Genomic DNA, 17,292 nt, shown 5'->3' on the forward strand with positions numbered 1-17,292 from the left:
AAAGAAAGAAAGAAAGAAAGAAAGAAAGAAAGAAAGAAAGAAAGAAAGAAAGAAAGAAAGAAAGAATCGTTGACTGAGTGAGACTGGGAATGCCTGCACACAGCCCACTACTCACGTCCAATCTCTGACAACAGCCGTGCCAAACACAAAGAACTGCAAATGAAATTATCTAAGACACACACACCAACCTCTACGCTGTTGTCTACTGAGGCAATCTCAAATCTCATTTAACAATCTATGGAGACCTATTCATCTGGCGAAAGAAACCTGCTCTTAATCAAAGAATGGGACTTCACCACGAACTTTGGACGGATCCTTTAAATGTCACTGCTTACGAAATAGTCATAGCTGGGAAGGGAGTAGTGGGGAAACAGGGTCATTCATCACAGAGTGACCACAGGTTTCCAGCCGGTGCCACAAAGGATTCCTCACTATGATGGGGGAAAATAGGGTTGTCATACCCATCATATACACACCTAAAGTACTAGGTCTGAAGGAAGACTGGGAAAGAACTAAACACCAGCCACAACATCAGCACAGATATCTCAATGTCACAAAATTCCACAGCATTTGAATCATGTCAGTGGTTCACGTAACTGCCTTCTCCCTCTCTTCCCCCCCCCCCCCCCACCCCGCCCCGCCCCGGCCATCTCCCACCCAGCCCTGACACTGGCAACCACAAGCTAGCTGACGGTCCTCATTCTTTGTCCCTTTGTCTGTGTCACATGAGGTGTCCTCTCAGACCAAACATTGTGGAGGGAGTAAAAAAGAGGCAAACACCACCATAGTTTGGAAGGCTCTTTAATAGCAAGCGTATGGTAATTACATGGGTGGATGAGATCCTCTCTCGCAGGGGAGAGAGGCAGGTGCAGATGCAGACAGGGATCGGTTTAGGATTTACACTGCCGGAGGCATCTAAAACCAAGGGCAACAATTTTTTGGCAACCCATTTCACAGTTTTGTAATGTACAAGAGATTCCGCGGAAAGGAAATATAAAGGCAAAGAAAGCATACACACCTTGCATGAAACGTTTCTGCCTAAGGAAAAAGAAACCCAAAACTGTTCCTTGATTTTGCTTCTCAAGTAGATGACTCAACTCTGCTCTCACACACCAATTAAGACTGGCCCACAGATAGTGTCGCATTTTCCCCAGGGTGGACGATTTGCTTTCTCCTCTAAAAAGCCGACAGGGGTGCACGGTACTGCTCTGTGTCTTTATCCATCTGGCTCTCAGAAGGTGCTTAAAGAATGACTCTTCAGCAACAAAAACGAAACAAAAGAAAAAACCAGGGAAAGGCAGTTTTACAAAGAACAGACTATCCGCCTTCTCTGCAGTACCGAAGAATTTGAATCCAGTTCTCAGTAAATTAAGTGTTTATTTTCGTGTGGCCCGGCGCACGCTCTCAACGGCTTGTGCCCATTCGGCCACACGGTGCTTTACGTGAGGCTTCTAACATGTAACGCTCACGGGCCCTCTATTTTTATAATACGCATTTAAATAAAAATATCGACGACAACATATTATTTAACAATTTGTCCGGGGAACACGAGCTATAGATATTTTGCCATGGACACAACGTTGCCATGGACACCAGAGGCTCCTGGCATCCTGGCAAGTTTGAGATATGCTGTAGACAATCTAAGCAACTTCAGCCTTTGGTGTCATACCTGGTGTCACAAAACCAAGATAACTAATTGGCTCTTTGTGGAAGAGGATGAGTTTTTAATTAAAAACACAAAACCAAACCAAAAACTCTCAGGCTTCTCTGGTCATCTGAAGCAATAGGCAGGGGCACCTCTTCGGGGTTAACACTCATTACAGGGAAGAGGGATCTGTGAGCCCCTTGAGATTGCATTGTGCTCTTTCTACCACCCTCAAGCACCTTGGAGTCAGTGGGCGGGCTCTGCCCTCCAGCCCCCGGCCGCCTCCACGCTGAGGGCAAGATCCAGTCTGGTTCACGTTCCGCCTGCCAGGTGATGAGAGCCCCCAGATCCGTTGGCACTTTGGGAAGACAGGCTTCTCTGGCTGACGGCCGGCTTATTGAGGAAAACTCCACCATATTTGCAGGACACGCCCGCGGGCTCCTTGGGGGGGGGGGGGCATCTGGAAAGCCACAAAGCCACCCCCGACACAGGCCTCGCCTCTCAACGTTCAGGCCATCATCCCTTTGAGGAAAGCGGGCTCCTAGCGTGAATGCCATGAAGACAGTTTTCCTATACCTTACGTGATAACTGCCTTGGGGCTTTTTCTTTTAAGAATCGGACTCCCTAACTCTCCCACTCTCATCTCCTCCCGCCCCAGATTAAGTCCCGCCTGTTCCCATGTGCCTCTCGAACCGTGGGAAATCAGATGTGTTCACACCGGTTTCCCAACCTGTGAATTTTCACGTGCAAGGGAGATTTCTAAAATATGAGTTCCGACGATGCTCTGCAAGCACAGCCCGCCCCCCCCCCCCCGGGTCCATCCGCTTTGTGCTCTTAGGAGACAGACACAACAGTCAGAGACGTAGTTGTGCTGGAGGAAACGTTTCCGTTTGTATGTGAAAAATGACAGTAGCCACGAGAGGAGAGAGATTGTTCACTGAAGGACACGAAACCTGGTTCTGGCAACCAGGACACAAGGAGAATTCCTAAATCAAAGACTTTTCATGTTGTAGTCACATAAAAAAAAAAAAAAAAAAAAAAAAAAGTCCTACGTGCTGCTATGAGCCTGGGAGACTTGAGGGGACGTCTCCGTGTACTTGAATCCGGGGTGCTGGCAGGCATCGCGTGGGGTCCCACCTCCCTCCCTGGCTCCCTAACTCATTCTCCGGTTCCCCGACGTGCGCTCAGTAGGACCATCAGGCAGAGACAGGGACCAGCTGCCATACGGAAAATGTCTCTCAAACCCAGGATCAAGGTTTTTTTCACGTCGCCAGAGGCCTGACTTCACAGCTGGCCCAGAATGACCAACAAGCCACCGATCGCCACCCCCCCCCCACACGTGTGCCACCACCATTTGCACATCTACACACACTCACACACATTCTCTCTCGCGCTTTTCTTTCTACTGGATGACACGGCAAAAAAGCAAAAGTATTTCTCTTCCACTCTCTTCCAGCTACTCTTCAGGGAACTTATTCCACTTCCGAAGCCACCGTCTATCAGGGCACAAGGAAAAGCTATGCCTTCCAATGACGAAGCCTGCCTATCCGGGACAAGTGTGTTTCTAGATCTTCAGAAGCCTTACTTTATCCTCTTGTGTAAGGGACAGGAAGTCATCAGCCCCTCGGGATCACGCTTTAGGGGGTTTCAACACTCACAGACCAACAGAAACATACTCCAAGGTGGTCCTGTGGCCAGGATCCTCAGGTTAGCATCTTGGCGTGATTCAAAATGTATTTCTTTCTCATTTCCCTAAAGCTTTCCTTGACGGTTGCTCTCCACACACACACACGTCATAAGGCAGTTATGGGGCGACCGTGGTGGAAGCAGGAAGGGAAAACACCCCTTGTTTCAGGCAAGTTAGGTGATTTGCCCAAGGTCACACGGTCACCGGCAGAGCCAGGACTAGAACCCAGGTCTCTGTCCTAACTCCTGGGCCGGCGCTCCTTCCGCTGCACCACACTGCCTCTTCGTAAGTGTTCTATGTTCGGGAAAGTCAGGAATGTGTCTAACTATGGAACCTCTTCCGTGACAACCACCACAGGCGGCCTGCCTCGCTGACCCATCCGGGTGGAGCTCTGCACCAGGCGAGCTCTGACGCCGCACGTGACCCGCACACACAACGCACAGCCAGGTGGGCGTGAGCGTGTGCACGGGCGCAGGTGTGCACAATCAGAGGAAAGGAAGTTGGAGAGGAAAGAGTCCGATGTGCTGATGCCTTCAGTGGTCTGGCCTTGGAAATAAGTAACATGCAGCAATGGCATCCTCAACCCCGGGGGCAGAACAAAGACGAGATTTCGCCTCAGCCCAGTGACCGGCTGAGCTGACCTCGGGGCCGTTTTTATAAACAGAGACATTAACATAATAATACCAGAGCGCATTTGGTCAAAGCCTAAACGCTTTCTCATAAAATACATTTTTCTATTAACGTCCACGTTCGAACATATGGAAACTCAGATTTTGAGCCTCTCCGTATAAAATTCCAGTGTCCCTCGTCAACCTTCTTCATTTCAGTGGCAGAAGTCATTCTTACTCTTTCAGCCCGTGGAGTCAACACGGTGTCAACACAGAGGCCACCACACTTGAGTGGCATCTACAAAACACAATCACCCGTGCTCGGGTACGGGGCCGGTCGGAACACGGGGAGCAAAGCACGGGATACGCTCACCCCGCTGGATGAAACACCAAGGTGTGTCGTGTGAACAGGCGACTCGGAGGGACATCATTCCACTGGAGGCTCACCTTCGATATGGTTTTTCCAAGCAAGGAAAAACACGCGGGTACCAAAGCACGGATGGAAACCACCACATTGTTTTACCCGATGACTTAAAACCGCAGCGCGCGGTTCTGCCACAAGCAGCCGTGCTCGTCACGGCACCAATCAATTAAACAGAAAATGTTAGCTAAGCAGGTTGACACTGACATGCCTGGAAGATACACAAGACTCCCCTAAGCTCTGTGCTCTCCGCTGCTGCTGCTTTTATTTCTAATCCCAAACTATGACCACCTCGCAGGCATGTGTGTGCATGTTAAAATTCCCACCCCAGATGCTACGTTTAGTTAAGGGTTGTGGAAGAGGCATTCTGCGTTCTAAGTTATCGGCACGAGAGATGCAGAGAGGTCCAAAAAAATGAATTACTTTAAATAACTCCACCTTAGCGTTCCAAAGGATCTCCCTTGGAAACGTATTTGTTGGCTGAATACTGACAGCAGTGTTTCCAATTATTAAGTAGTTGTTTCTGTGAGTTGTCTTAGTAGTTTGATCATTAGAACTTCCCCCCTTTGAACCAAGCTAACCCACGACTGAAAGATTCTCATGTTCCTATCGCTTTAAAAAGTCACGGCAGTTAGGTTCCTCGAAGCACCTGATGACATTTGTTTTTTTTAATAAATTATACAGTGGGATCCTTTTCTTGACTTTTCTTTTTTAAAGAATAAAAGACAAATTAAGAAAGTAAAGAAGGATTCCATCACATTAAAAAAAAAATTATCCTGGTTTATTTCCCCGTTAAATCTATCTATGGCTTCAAAGTTTAAGTGGCACTTGGATTCTGAATGTTTTCATGATTTAACAAGTTGCCATCTGGTTATAAAGAGAGAACGTAAATGTTTCATTTCATATGTGGGACGGTTTATAAACATTTTAAAGAAATCAATAGTTTATGTCACCCCATCTATATTTTCCGCTATTAGATTTTAAAAGTGGCTTTGGAATTAGCATGTTTTGAAATAACTGAACATGCAAGTCATGTTTGCACCTAACCATGAACCAGCTGCAATCTATCCAGGTAACTTAGTGATGGCGGAACACTTAAGCAAAGGCTTCTTTGCCTCTCTTACCCTCTTCATCCAAAGCTAAGTGATTATCCTTTTCTGCCCTTGTATTTGCACTTGTGCAGTTTAATGACTAGGTATTAAAACTCATGCCTTATAAGCAAATTCCTTCACTCATGGACACTTAAAAAGTACGTAAAAAGTGCAGACTGCATTTCTTCTCTGCCATGCTTTTCCCCTCAATAATGTCACCTGTGAGGACTCAAAACATAATCCTTAATACATTCCGAGTTCTCTACGTTCGAGTCAGTGAAAGTGAGTTCTTCAACACAAACTCAGGAGAGAACGGTCAGCCACAAAATGGACTCTAACTTCAAAATGGCAAAGGCTACCGAGACAACTCCATAGAAACCCACGGAAACGGAAGTAAACTTCAGGTCACTTCTGAGCAAAGCTCATTCCAGAAATTTTGTGGTCAATAAAAAGGTACTTGGTTTGAATTTGGATGCTGGGAGCCAGACGTCCTGTTTCGAAGTGCTAACGCAAAATGCTAACCCAGGAGCACGCAACCCCACCTCAGGTACCGGGGGTTTACTCTCCTCGGTGGGAGCCCTCGGAAGTTTACTGCTGACTGACCCCCATTTGGGGGTGGTCCGCCTCTGGCTCCTCCTCTTCCACGTCTGCACTGTACTCTTCAAATGCATCATCGTCTGCATCCGGAAGCCCCAGTAACTACAGGAGAGAGAAGAGAACCAGCCGTGAGTACCAAGTGGCCCGTGGGCAGGAAGGTAATCAAAGATGTCTGATCCCAATTCAACAGCACCTGACAGGACTTAGCACAGCACCGATGGATTCCCCTCTGGTGTGAACTGTGCCCACGATTATTTTTATAACCGTATTGGGTGGAAATGTCAAAGCTTTAACGGGCTGGTGCCCAAAAGGCTAAGTTTTCTTGGGGAGCCTGGAGATTTCTCTACTTTTAAGTATCAAAGCATGGCACCACACCCCCATGTACAATAATAGAGTGTCTGTGCACACACACACACACACACACATCTGGGATGTCAGATGTCAGCAGAAGTACTACGGACAGTGCTGACGGTTCCATCAAGACGACCAAAATCTATCCCCCTCTATTTTCCGACCTAAAAACAGGTGCTGCCAGCATCTGTCACACACAGAAAAACGTGAAAACCACTAAAAGATGTAGCAAAATAACAAAATCTATTTAACAAAATATTTAACAAATCACAGTGGATCTGTAAGATGGGATCTCATATACCCACTTGAAAGAGTATTCTGGGTAACTTAATGATACAAGAATATGCTCCTAAGTGTAAAAAGACATGATAAAAATTGCATTTTCAGTGCAATACAGATTTTCTTCAAATTTATACACAAATGCCTAGAAAAAAAGACTTTGACAAAATACATCCACATTTCAGAAGTGTTGTTTTTAGACAATGAGGTAATGGGTACGTTTTTATTTCCTTTTTATCTTTTTGTATTTTCCAGAGGCTCTGTAATTATCATCAGGGAAATTCACAATTAAATACACAGTAAACGTTTTCTTAAAGCACTGACTGGTCTTCGGTTAGAAGCTTGAGTGCCATTTGCCGGGTCTGATCAGTATGAACGAAAAACTCTGGTGCCGGCAGGAAGCCATGGCCTTGGGTCCTCCTGGGCCCCGACCGTGATCACGGTGCTTCCAATCCCACAGCTTCTCGGTGAGACTTACGGTCACTGCATGCGACTGCCCTGACTTTCTCACGTGGTGGCCCTCTTGGCTGATCACTTTCAGGCAACTTCACTGAATGGCCCTATGAGCCAAACTAACTGCCTTAAGCCACTCGAATAAGTTAGATCATTCCGTTTACTTTGCATGACCCCCCAGTGCCCTGCAACCCGTGCTCCCTTCCCCTGTCTTCCCAGCCTCTCCCCAAATGCTTAAACGAGTCAAGGACAAGCAGAATCTCAATCAAAAGGATGCCTTTACCCTGAAGTTCTCCAACGGCAACCCTCGCCGGTCTCACAGAGCCCTACGAACACACTCAGGACCAGATCATCTGCCAGGCCCTGGGTCATGTTACACACGTGGCCTGGTGAGGCAGGCATGGCCAGCTGCAGCCACACGCTTTCCCCTCAGAGCCCAGAGTGCTGCGGATGTCTCAAAGAGCCACTGTTGGCTTGGAGGGGTGAGGCAGGAGGAGCGCATCCCCGCTGGCCTGGACAGTGTGGAGCGATCTCGCGTATGCTTGGGGGAAGCAAGAAGCCCCTTTCTCCCACTGCTGTCTCCCTCTCACATCTTAGGAGAGTGAGCAAAGGATCATCTTTTCCCCCAAAGAGAGGGAAAAGATGGCCACAATGGACACAGATGACGAGAATTTTGATGTTCAATTTTTATTTGAAGAGATGCTTGGTGACACGGCAAACTGTGAAAGCATCAAATGAGTGGTGATAATGTAGGTCACTGGTAAAACAGAAGTATTGTTGCCCCTACGGAGAACCCCAGCATCGCCAAAATGCCAACTGCAGATGCGTTAATTCGGCAATAAATGGGACTCTCCTCACTGCCCCGAAGGGATACCCCCTTAAAAGAGGAGTGGCCAAGGAGGTCTCTCTCACTTAAAGAATCTGACTGGTAGTGGCTGCCTGGAGCCCTGGGTTGAGGATTCCAAGAGGCTCAGTGGGAAAGATGGTGGTCCATTGGCAATGGCGGCCATGGGTAAAGAGGGTGTGGTGGAGGTATGCATCTACACGTTTGCCATCTTGTCCTGAAGACACGTGCCCACCATTATTCTTTCTCACGACACGCGTAGGTAATTCAAAAAGACCCAAACCATAGGTAGCCCTCAACACCCTTCTTCTCCTCAGCTTAGGGTGGTTTGTAGAAGAGGTCCCAGCGAGCCATGAAACCATTACCACAACTCTTCTCCTCTCTCCTCTTCCTAGCTCCCTATCTTACCTTTAGGTGAATCCAAAGGACATAGTTTTAGGTCTGGAGCATCAGCCACACGTGAGGCCCTTCCCTTCCGTGGGAAATACGTGCATGCTACATCTAGAACTGCTCACCCCCTGCCCTGAGAGGAGGGAGAAAGAACAGAAGCAGTTCTCAGCGGACCTTCCCGACTTCCCAGGCAACTTGAGTGCAGCGTCTGCAGATTCACGAGAGGCTGTGTGAAAAAGGCACTGGACCTGGCATCCAGAAGGTACGGCTCTAGCTGGGGACCTCTGCCACGCCACTACCCTGGTTGAGCCTCGGCGTCCTTCTCTGGAAAGTGGGAACCATGACACCTGCTCTGCGTCCAGAGAAACTCTGGAGATTAAACGAGAAAGTGAGTGTGGCCACGGTCAGCAAACCGTAGAGCCCCGTGTGAATTATTCAGTGGCTTCTCGTTGTGAGGCACAGCAGTGCAGGTCGCCTGGGTGGCTCAGTCGGCTAAGCATCTGACTCTTGATTTCGGCTCAGGTCATGATCTCACGGTTCGTGAGATGGAGCCCCGTGTGGGGCTCTGCACTGACAGCGCGGAGCCTGCTTGGGAGTCTCCGTCTCCCTCTCTCCCTCTCTCTCCCCCTTCCCTGCTCACACGCACGCACCACGCATGTGCTTTCTCTAAACAAACACACACACAAACACACTTTAAAAAAAATAATAAAGCACAGCAGTTCGGTTATTCAAGGGGGAGTGCCGGCTGCGTCTGGACGGCCTCCAGCCCCCGCTCCTCGCTCGCCCCTCGGCTGTGCTCGCTTCTGGGTCACCTCACTGGTAATCAGTACTCTAAGAAGTATAAAGAGAAGGAAGGAAGAAACTCAATTCTGTTAGCCTCTTCATCTGATTCTCAGACTTAGAGTCACAGCCTTCCATCCAACCCACCAATCTGATCACACTTCAGATGTAATAATAATAATAGTCAATACTGGTCATGTTACTATCTTCTAGGCATGGGAGTTAAGCAGCTTTACATATGTTAATTCCATTGGTTCCTCGGAATAGCCCTAGGCCCTATGATTATCACCCTATTACAGATAAGACCTAGAGAGGTTGAGTCACTCGCAGGCATGGAGTTACCCAGCTAGTGTCAGAGCCAGAATTCAAACCCAGGCCATCAGACTGCAGACTACAACCTGACCACCCAGGAGGTTCCCTTCCAGCTGGCGATGCTGTTCCTTCAGCTGGAGGCCTCAATGTTTTCTACTGAGTAATACACCTTTTAAAGCATTCGCTGTGCAACGGTAATGTCTACACCTATGAGTATGTACGATTGGGAAACACACAGAGCAGAGCAGAAAAAGCACAAGAACTATAATTTGCCTGGGATTGCAAAGAATACCATACAGACATGCAATAATCTAGCATTCCCACCTCTGCCTCTACTCCCATCTACGGCAGGTACATCTACATTTAACTTCTGGATCCAAATTTTTAAGTCAGGAAGACATGTCAGAGACAGGAATACAGACAGACTGGTAAGAATCCTGGGCTCCTTGCTTGTACTGTATCCGCTTGTTCTTCTAAAGAAAAGGAGACAGACCCAGAAATCCTATCTGGTATGTTTCAACTACTTCTGATAGGTATAATCATTAAGTCTCTTGAGCGGAATTTTTTCAACGGACTGGGAAAAAAAATCTTGATGCTCACTCTGGACAGTGGTGTTGGCATTTCTAGAGTTTTGCTGTGCACAAAGCTTCCTTTGGGCAACATATGATCTTACATAAAAACCTCTGGGGCCCAGGGGCGCCTGGGTGGCTCAGTCGGTTAAGCATCTGACTTCGGCTCAGGTCATGATCTCACGGTTGGTGGGTTCGAGCCCCACGTCGGGCTCTGTGCTGGCAGCTCAGAGCCGGGAGCCTGCTTCGGATTCTGTGTCTCCCTCACTCTCGGCCCCTCCCCCACTCACTCTCCGTCTCAAAAACAAATGAACATTAAAAAAATTAAAAAAAAACAAAAACAAAAACTCTGGGGCCCACCCACCCACACAGGGTTGTACTTGAAAGGTAGAAATGCCAACCCTTAAGAATTCAACTTCTTCAGACCCAGAAGAGGATCAATTATCTGTAGGACTAACTCCAGGTCTTTTAGAAAGTTACGTAAATTAGTTGAGGACACATTTAGCTGGCACTTAGCATCTGCTGTCTCCAAAGGTGGCCCTCACTTAGCATAGTGGCCTACAGTGTCTTTATGGAAGAAAGGGAGACGGATGTCTATGCCTTGGAGAGCACAGCCAATTAGCGAGGCAGCTTTCAGTAAGTGTCTTGTGGCTTCAGAGGTCCCTGTGAGCTCTTTCCAGAGGACGCCTTGAAGCGCTTTACTGTGTATACGATTCACCCAGAGATGCCCTTAGAATGTAGATTCTGACTCAGCTGGTCTCAGGTGAAATCTGGGATTCTGTATTTCTAACAAGCTCCCAGGTGATAGGGATACGACCGGTCCAAAAACCACACTCTGAGCATTAAGCATTACTCTAAAGCTTTGGGGAATTTGTCACTATTTATCTCAATGATCAATGATGCCACTGATACCAAGAAACCTACAATGAGATCCTGGTCAGTCTGTGTTCTTTTTTTTTTTTTTTTAATTTTTTTTTTTTTTTGTAACGTTTGTTTATTTTTGAGACAGAGAGAGACAGAGCATGAATGGGGGAGGGGCAGAGAGAGAGGGAGACACAGAATCTGAAACAGGCTCCAGGCTCTGAGCGGTCAGCCCAGAGCCTGACGCGAGGCTCGAACTCACGGACCGCGAGATCGTGACCTGAGCTGAAGTCGGACGCTTAACCGACTGAGCCACCCAGGCACCCCGGTCAGTCTGTGTTCTTGATACTAGGAGATAAAAAGGGGCAGGTGACAAGGTGGATAGAAGACCCAAATGGGCAAGACTGGTAGGTACTTTCTCACTTTCAGGGGCCATGATATTTCCTAAAAAAATACACGGGTTTGAAAGCTCATACCTGAGCAAAAAACAAAAGCTACGATAAACTTAAATTATCAACATTCAATGTCTTTTAGTAAAACCCACAGGAGTGCATAGTCTTCTCTTACCAGACTTTCCGACCTACTGGGGGGTGGATTCTTTCTCTTCTCCCTGGCTCTTAACCAGACTATAGGAGTAGAAGCAAGAATTGGACTTTTTCTGGGTCACAAAAGGTCTTCCCGTGGGGTTTAATTCCCGGCTCCTCAGCTCTTAGTGGCAAACTGAAAATATTAATCTTTCTTGGGCCAGCAAGCTGGAACGAGGGGGATTTTTCTGCTAGAAGTGTCTGCTTCTTGACAGAAAAAAACATGGGAGTCAGAACAGTAACCCCAGAGCGGGGGACCAGGGTCAAAGACAGCAAGAAAACATGGGGAACCACAGGCTATAACTCCAGGTAGGGCTATCAAAGCAACATCAGCCAAACGGCACACAAAGTTGTCATAACAACAGATGCCCCATGACCCTAATGTCCACAGTGCTAGAAGAGGAGGAGGAGTAACGGTCCAGGATAAAATAAAATAAAATACAGCTTTGAGCGAAATTGAAAGGGCAAAGATAAGGTTTGATTTTGCAGCTAAATTGGAAACCATAAGCTCTTCTCTTGTGAACTGTTTTTTAACCAGGGGAAGCCTGTCGGCTGGCACTAAATAAAAGCTACGAAAACACCGAGGAAAAAAAATAAATGGCGCGATCACCGTTATTTAGATCTATAACCGCTATTTTATTATCTAGCTCAATCAGGTGATGACCAGCAACCGTCAACCGAGGGCCACTTAAACAAGAAACGTGTAAGACTCCGACGATTCTCCAATTCACATTTATCAAGGCTATTGATGGGGGTCTCCGAAGCCGTGACGGGTTGCACGACAGGGATAAACCCGCCTGCTCCCCAGACGGCAATGACGGCCCGCTCGGCACGGTCATCTGCACATACGTACCGTTTGGATATGTCGTTCAGCCAGGAAGGGAAAAAACACTGGGTCCAAGCTAGGAGGCCCCCGGAGGGGAGCCGAACGCGTGTCCCTCTGGGAGGGACGCTGCCCTTGCATCCAGCCCGGATCTACCCAACGAACCAGAAACTGAGACGGACCTCAACAGTGTGGAAGGGCTTTGACGGTCCTCTGTGCTCTTAGTCTGATTTTGAAGCTCCCCATGGATCCACAAGACCTCAAAACATGTACGACGCCCATTTTAAAGAGGGGGACACTGAGGTCCCAGTGACCTGCTGGAGGCCATGACGGCATGGGAGCCAGACAGGGAGCCAAGGCAGGGCTGAGCCGAGCCACCTTCCCCCACCCACGGGGCATCTCTGAGACTCTGAGCCGAGAGGCCACAATGGGCCCTCCTTCTCGGCCAGCTCTCCCTTGCTCCGAGCCCGTCTGGATCCCGCCACGTCTTCAGGTCTCAACTTCCAAGGAAGTCACCGCCTGGCACTTGATTCCTCAGTGAGCCCACTCATACCTGGAATTCCCAGCCCTCCTCACACACTACAGGCAAATACAGGTTTGAAAAAAAACATACAACATCGTCTCTCGTTACGTTTTTTTGTGGTAAACTCATTATGTTTATGTGGGTAAACTTCTGACTAGAATACCCCAACAGCACCTCTTAAAAAAATCCCTTACCTTAGCTGGATGCTTCTGTTAAGCAATGTGTTGAAATCACTTAGCACCTGTTTTCTCTCTCCACCCAAAATCTAAGAGTCCCACAGAAGGTCTCACGGAGTCCTACTCCCTTCTCAACAGTATTTCGCCGCGTGTGCTCAGCCGGGCCGTATCACCGCCAGCATTTATTCCGTGCTTGTCACGCGTGATGTGTCGGACCAAGTTCCCAGTGAGAACTGCATCATTTAATCTTTACAGATGCCTAAGGTAGCTATCGTCAGTTGTTTCCTAATTTTACAAATGGAGACACTGAGAGGTCAAGTAACTTGGCTAATGTCACACAGCCACGAAGAGCCAGAGCTGGGATGTGAATACAGGCAGCCTGCCCACAAAGCCTGGGTTCCTCAACATGTAGTATCCTGAGTCCACATAACTGGGTAAAGAGACCACAAACAGCCTAACTAATGTCCTCCCAGGAAATACTTCCCCAGAGAACAGCAAAGCAATGTAAGAACAGCAGATTCTTCAGCAGAATCAATGAGATTCCTCTGCTCATCTATACGGTATCTGGGAGGGTGTCCGGACCAAAAGAAATGTTCTGCCTTGTAACATGGCTTTCTCTGCTGCCTCTCCCATCAGAAAGCTCCTTGAGGGCAAGAACCGGGCACTATGTCCTGCCCCTCGCTCTCGAAAGCAGTGCTTTGGCAAACAGCAAACAATCAATACGCTTTGTTGAAAATGTGGTGAAGAAATGTGGGAAAAAAGAGGACGAGTGAGATAGAAACACTTTTTTGCTTTTCAAGTCCGACAACAGGTTCTTTTCTTCCCCCCCCCCCCACCTCATTTTAAGTTTATTTATTCACTCTGAGAGAGACAGTGCAAGTAGGGGAGGGACAGCGAACCCCAAGCAGGCTCCCTATTGTCAGTGCAAAGCCTGATGTGGGAATCGAACTCACAAACTGTAAGATCATGACCTGAGCTGAAGTCGGACACCGAACCGACTGAGCCAGCCAGGCACCCCTTCTCTCGTTGTTTTATTTTATTTTATTTTATTTTTTAATTTTTTTTTTAATTTTTTTTTCTTTTTCCAACGTTTATTTATTTTTGGGACAGAGAGAGACAGAGCATGAACGGGCAAGGGGCAGAGAGAGAGGGAGACACAGAATCGGAAACAGGCTCCAGGCTCTGAGCCATCAGCCCAGAGCCCGACGTGGGGCTCGAACTCACGGACCGCGAGATCGTGACCTGGCTGAAGTCGGACGCTTAACCGACTGCGCCACCCAGGCGCCCCTCTCGTTGTTTTAAAATTTAAATTCTAGTTAGTAGCATACAGTGCAATATTGGTTTCAGGAGTAGAATTCAGCGATTCATCACATACAACACCCAGAGCTCGTCACAAGTGCCCTCCTTAGTACCCACCACCCATCTAGCCCATCTCCCACCCACCTCCCTCCATCAACCCATTTGTTCTCTATCATTAAGAGTCTCTTGTGGTTTAGGGGCGCCTGGGTGGCTCAGTCGGTTGAGCATCCGACTTCAGCTCAGGTCTCGATCTCGCGGTCTGTGAGTTCGAGCCCCACATCGGGCTCTGTGCTGACCGCTCAGAGCCTGGAGCCTGCTTCAGATTCTGTGTCTCCCTCTCTCTCTGCCCCTTCCCTGCTCGTGCTCTGTTTCTCTCTCTCTCTCTCAAAAATAAAACATTGAAAAAAAAGTCTCTTGTGGTTTGTTTCCCTCTCTTCTTTTTCTTCCCCCTTCCTGTATGTCCATCTGTTTCTTAAATTCCACATATGAGTGAAATCTTACGGTATTTGTCTTTCTCTTTTTCACTTAGCATAAAAACATTCTAGTTCCATCCACGTGGTTGCAAATGGCGAGACTTCATTCTCGTTGATGGCTGAGTAATAGTCCAATGTGTGTGTGTGTGTACATACATATAAACCACATCTTCTTTATCCATTGATTAGTCGACGGACATTTGGGCTCTCTCCATAGTTTGGCTATCAACAACAGGTTTCTTCGCTGTGGGGGTGGGGGAAACTTTCATTATGATATTGCCTCCTTCAGTGTGGGGGGCGGGGGAGGCAAAAAAGAGAGGGGGAGGGGGACAAGCAGAGTCTACAAAGTTGTTAGGCAGGAAGGTCCAGGGTGCCAAGGGGCACGTTTAGCCTTTTGGGCAGGACGGCTGAGGAAGGACCAGATGACCCCGCTCCTTTGGACCGTGCGTTCAGGGGTGTCCACGGACAGTCAAACAGACTGTGCTCAAGTAAAGCCCCAAAGGGCGGCAGAAGGCTGCTCATCTCTTGGTGCTTGTCTTTCCGGAGAGACGACACAGGGCAGGGGCTGGTGATAGGTTGGCCAAGGGGAAACGAGTCAAAGCCACGGATGAGGCTGTTCTAAGATGAAGGCGGAAAGACTCCCCCATGGTTTTCCCGACTACAAACAGAAAGCAGCCGCAGGAGTTGATCAGATTACCACCTGTTTTCAGGGAGATGACGTGGAAGTTTACCTACTTGACGACCCTGTGGCCTCTGGGTATGTGTTACTTCGACCAGTACTTCCATGAGGAATGAGGCCTTTTCCTGTGTCTTACTTCTAAACGCAAAGGTCCCTTACGTAAAGCTGACAGATATATAGCAGCAGTGGGAGGAACCACACTCTTGAGTGGAGGAGGAGAGGGTGGAACTTTCCCACTGAAGTCCACAGTCCTTCGTTGTGGTCTGGAACAGTCCTGGACTCATCGAACTTGGGGCACGTCGGGGCTGAGGGAAAGGCAACCGCGTGCTCTTCACCTTCACTAACCCTGACAAGGTGCCTCCCACCCGCCTCTCCCCAGGGTCAAAGAGACCCACACAGAAACCTCCCCACCAGCCGGCGCCCTACCAGTCCAGGCCTCCTCTCCTTGGGAGCACATCCCTGCGTAAGATGTAGGCTGTGCTCTAGAAAGGAACCCTGCAGATCCAACGGCGACGGCACATCAAGCCTGCGTGTCTCTGTGACAAGCAGCAGCTAACTCTGAAAGAAAATGTTCAAACAATCCAGTTGTCTTCAGCTATGCGTCTGGATTTTTCTGGACTGCGATCCCCCCCCACCGCCCCCCACCCCGTTTACATGTGGCTGCCTGGTTGCCAAAATCCAGCCCTGGCTTCTTGGTAGAGAAAAACAGCAAAACAAGTCCTGGCGGGAGAGACCACCTTCTCGAACAGTGAGGCCAATTCTGCCCGTACTGTGCTCGCCATCAAAGAGAAAGAAAAGCAGGTGGAAGGCTAATGAATGGAACCCCTGTGAGGAAACTAGCCGCAAAGTGAGTATCATTTGCTAATAGATGTTGTTGTTGTTGTTGTTGTTGTTTTCTGGTTAAGACTTGGGGCGGGGGGGGGTCAAGTTTTACAAAAATTTTGCCTACTTTGATACCTCTGCTTAGATGCCGAACAGGCATGTTCAAATACTGCTATGCCCCAAATTGAGCTCCTGGTCGCATGGCCCCCCAGCCTTCCCTTCTGCATCCTCCCCAATCTCAGTAAATGACAGCGCCACTCCCTTCCCTGCGCGGGCAAGGACCGGTGGGTCACCCTGGCCCTCTCTTTTTCCCACACCCACTTCTGATCCGCCAGCAAGTCCCATCGGGTCTACTTTCAAGGTCACCTCTAGAGTCTGGGCCCTTCATTCCGCCTTTGCTGTGATCACCCGGGTCCAACCCCTTATCCTGTCACCGCACGACAGCAATGGCCTCCTCGCCCGTCCCCCCTGTTCCCACCTGCCCCTTGCAGCCTATTCTCAGCTGGTCAGAGGGGCAGAGGGGGCTTTTCAAAATGCAAAGTCGGGTCCCTCTTGCACTCAAACTCCTCCAATGGCTCCCCACGACACTGGAGTAAAACCCGAACCCTCTGTGACCTGCAAACCCCTGACATTTCTCAGGCTCCTCTCCGACTCCTCCCCACCCTTCCCACGTGGGCCACACCACCTCCCCCTCTCCTTGTCCCCCGAACACTGATATTCACCCCATCCACCACGGCCTCCCGGCCTTCGTGCTTGCTGTTCTGTCTACCTGGAAAGCTTTCCTCTGGATTTCCTCCTGTTCACACTTCGAGTTTTACTCAAATGTGAACGTCTTTGCAAAGCCTCCCCTGCTCCCCTGATTAAAAAAAAAAAAAAAATCCGAGTACCTCTGACACTTCTTACCTCCTTTCCCTGACTTACCTACTTTTTCTCCTTGGCACTTATCACTAATACATTATGTGCTGGACTTCTTTATCTTTCCCCCCACCGCTGCTAGAATATAAGGATAAGATTTTCATCTGTTT

The 17,292-nt window shown here is 48.6% G+C and overlaps 1 protein-coding gene across 1 annotated transcript in view; it reads right to left on the bottom strand.

Moving 5' to 3' along the window:
- Positions 1-785: 785 nt before the first annotated feature.
- MTURN (maturin, neural progenitor differentiation regulator homolog) overlaps positions 786-17,292 on the bottom strand; it is a 29,189-nt gene continuing 12,682 nt past the window's right edge. The window contains exon 3 of the mRNA XM_040472350.1: positions 786-6,151. Coding sequence (XP_040328284.1) covers positions 6,041-6,151 — 111 coding nt within the window. The 3' untranslated portion in view covers positions 786-6,040. The remainder of the gene's footprint in view (positions 6,152-17,292) is intronic.

The sequence above is a fragment of the Herpailurus yagouaroundi genome, unplaced genomic scaffold (assembly GCF_014898765.1).
Source record: "Herpailurus yagouaroundi ecotype Mexico unplaced genomic scaffold, PumYag 100, whole genome shotgun sequence".
Taxonomy (NCBI): domain Eukaryota; kingdom Metazoa; phylum Chordata; class Mammalia; order Carnivora; family Felidae; genus Herpailurus; species Herpailurus yagouaroundi.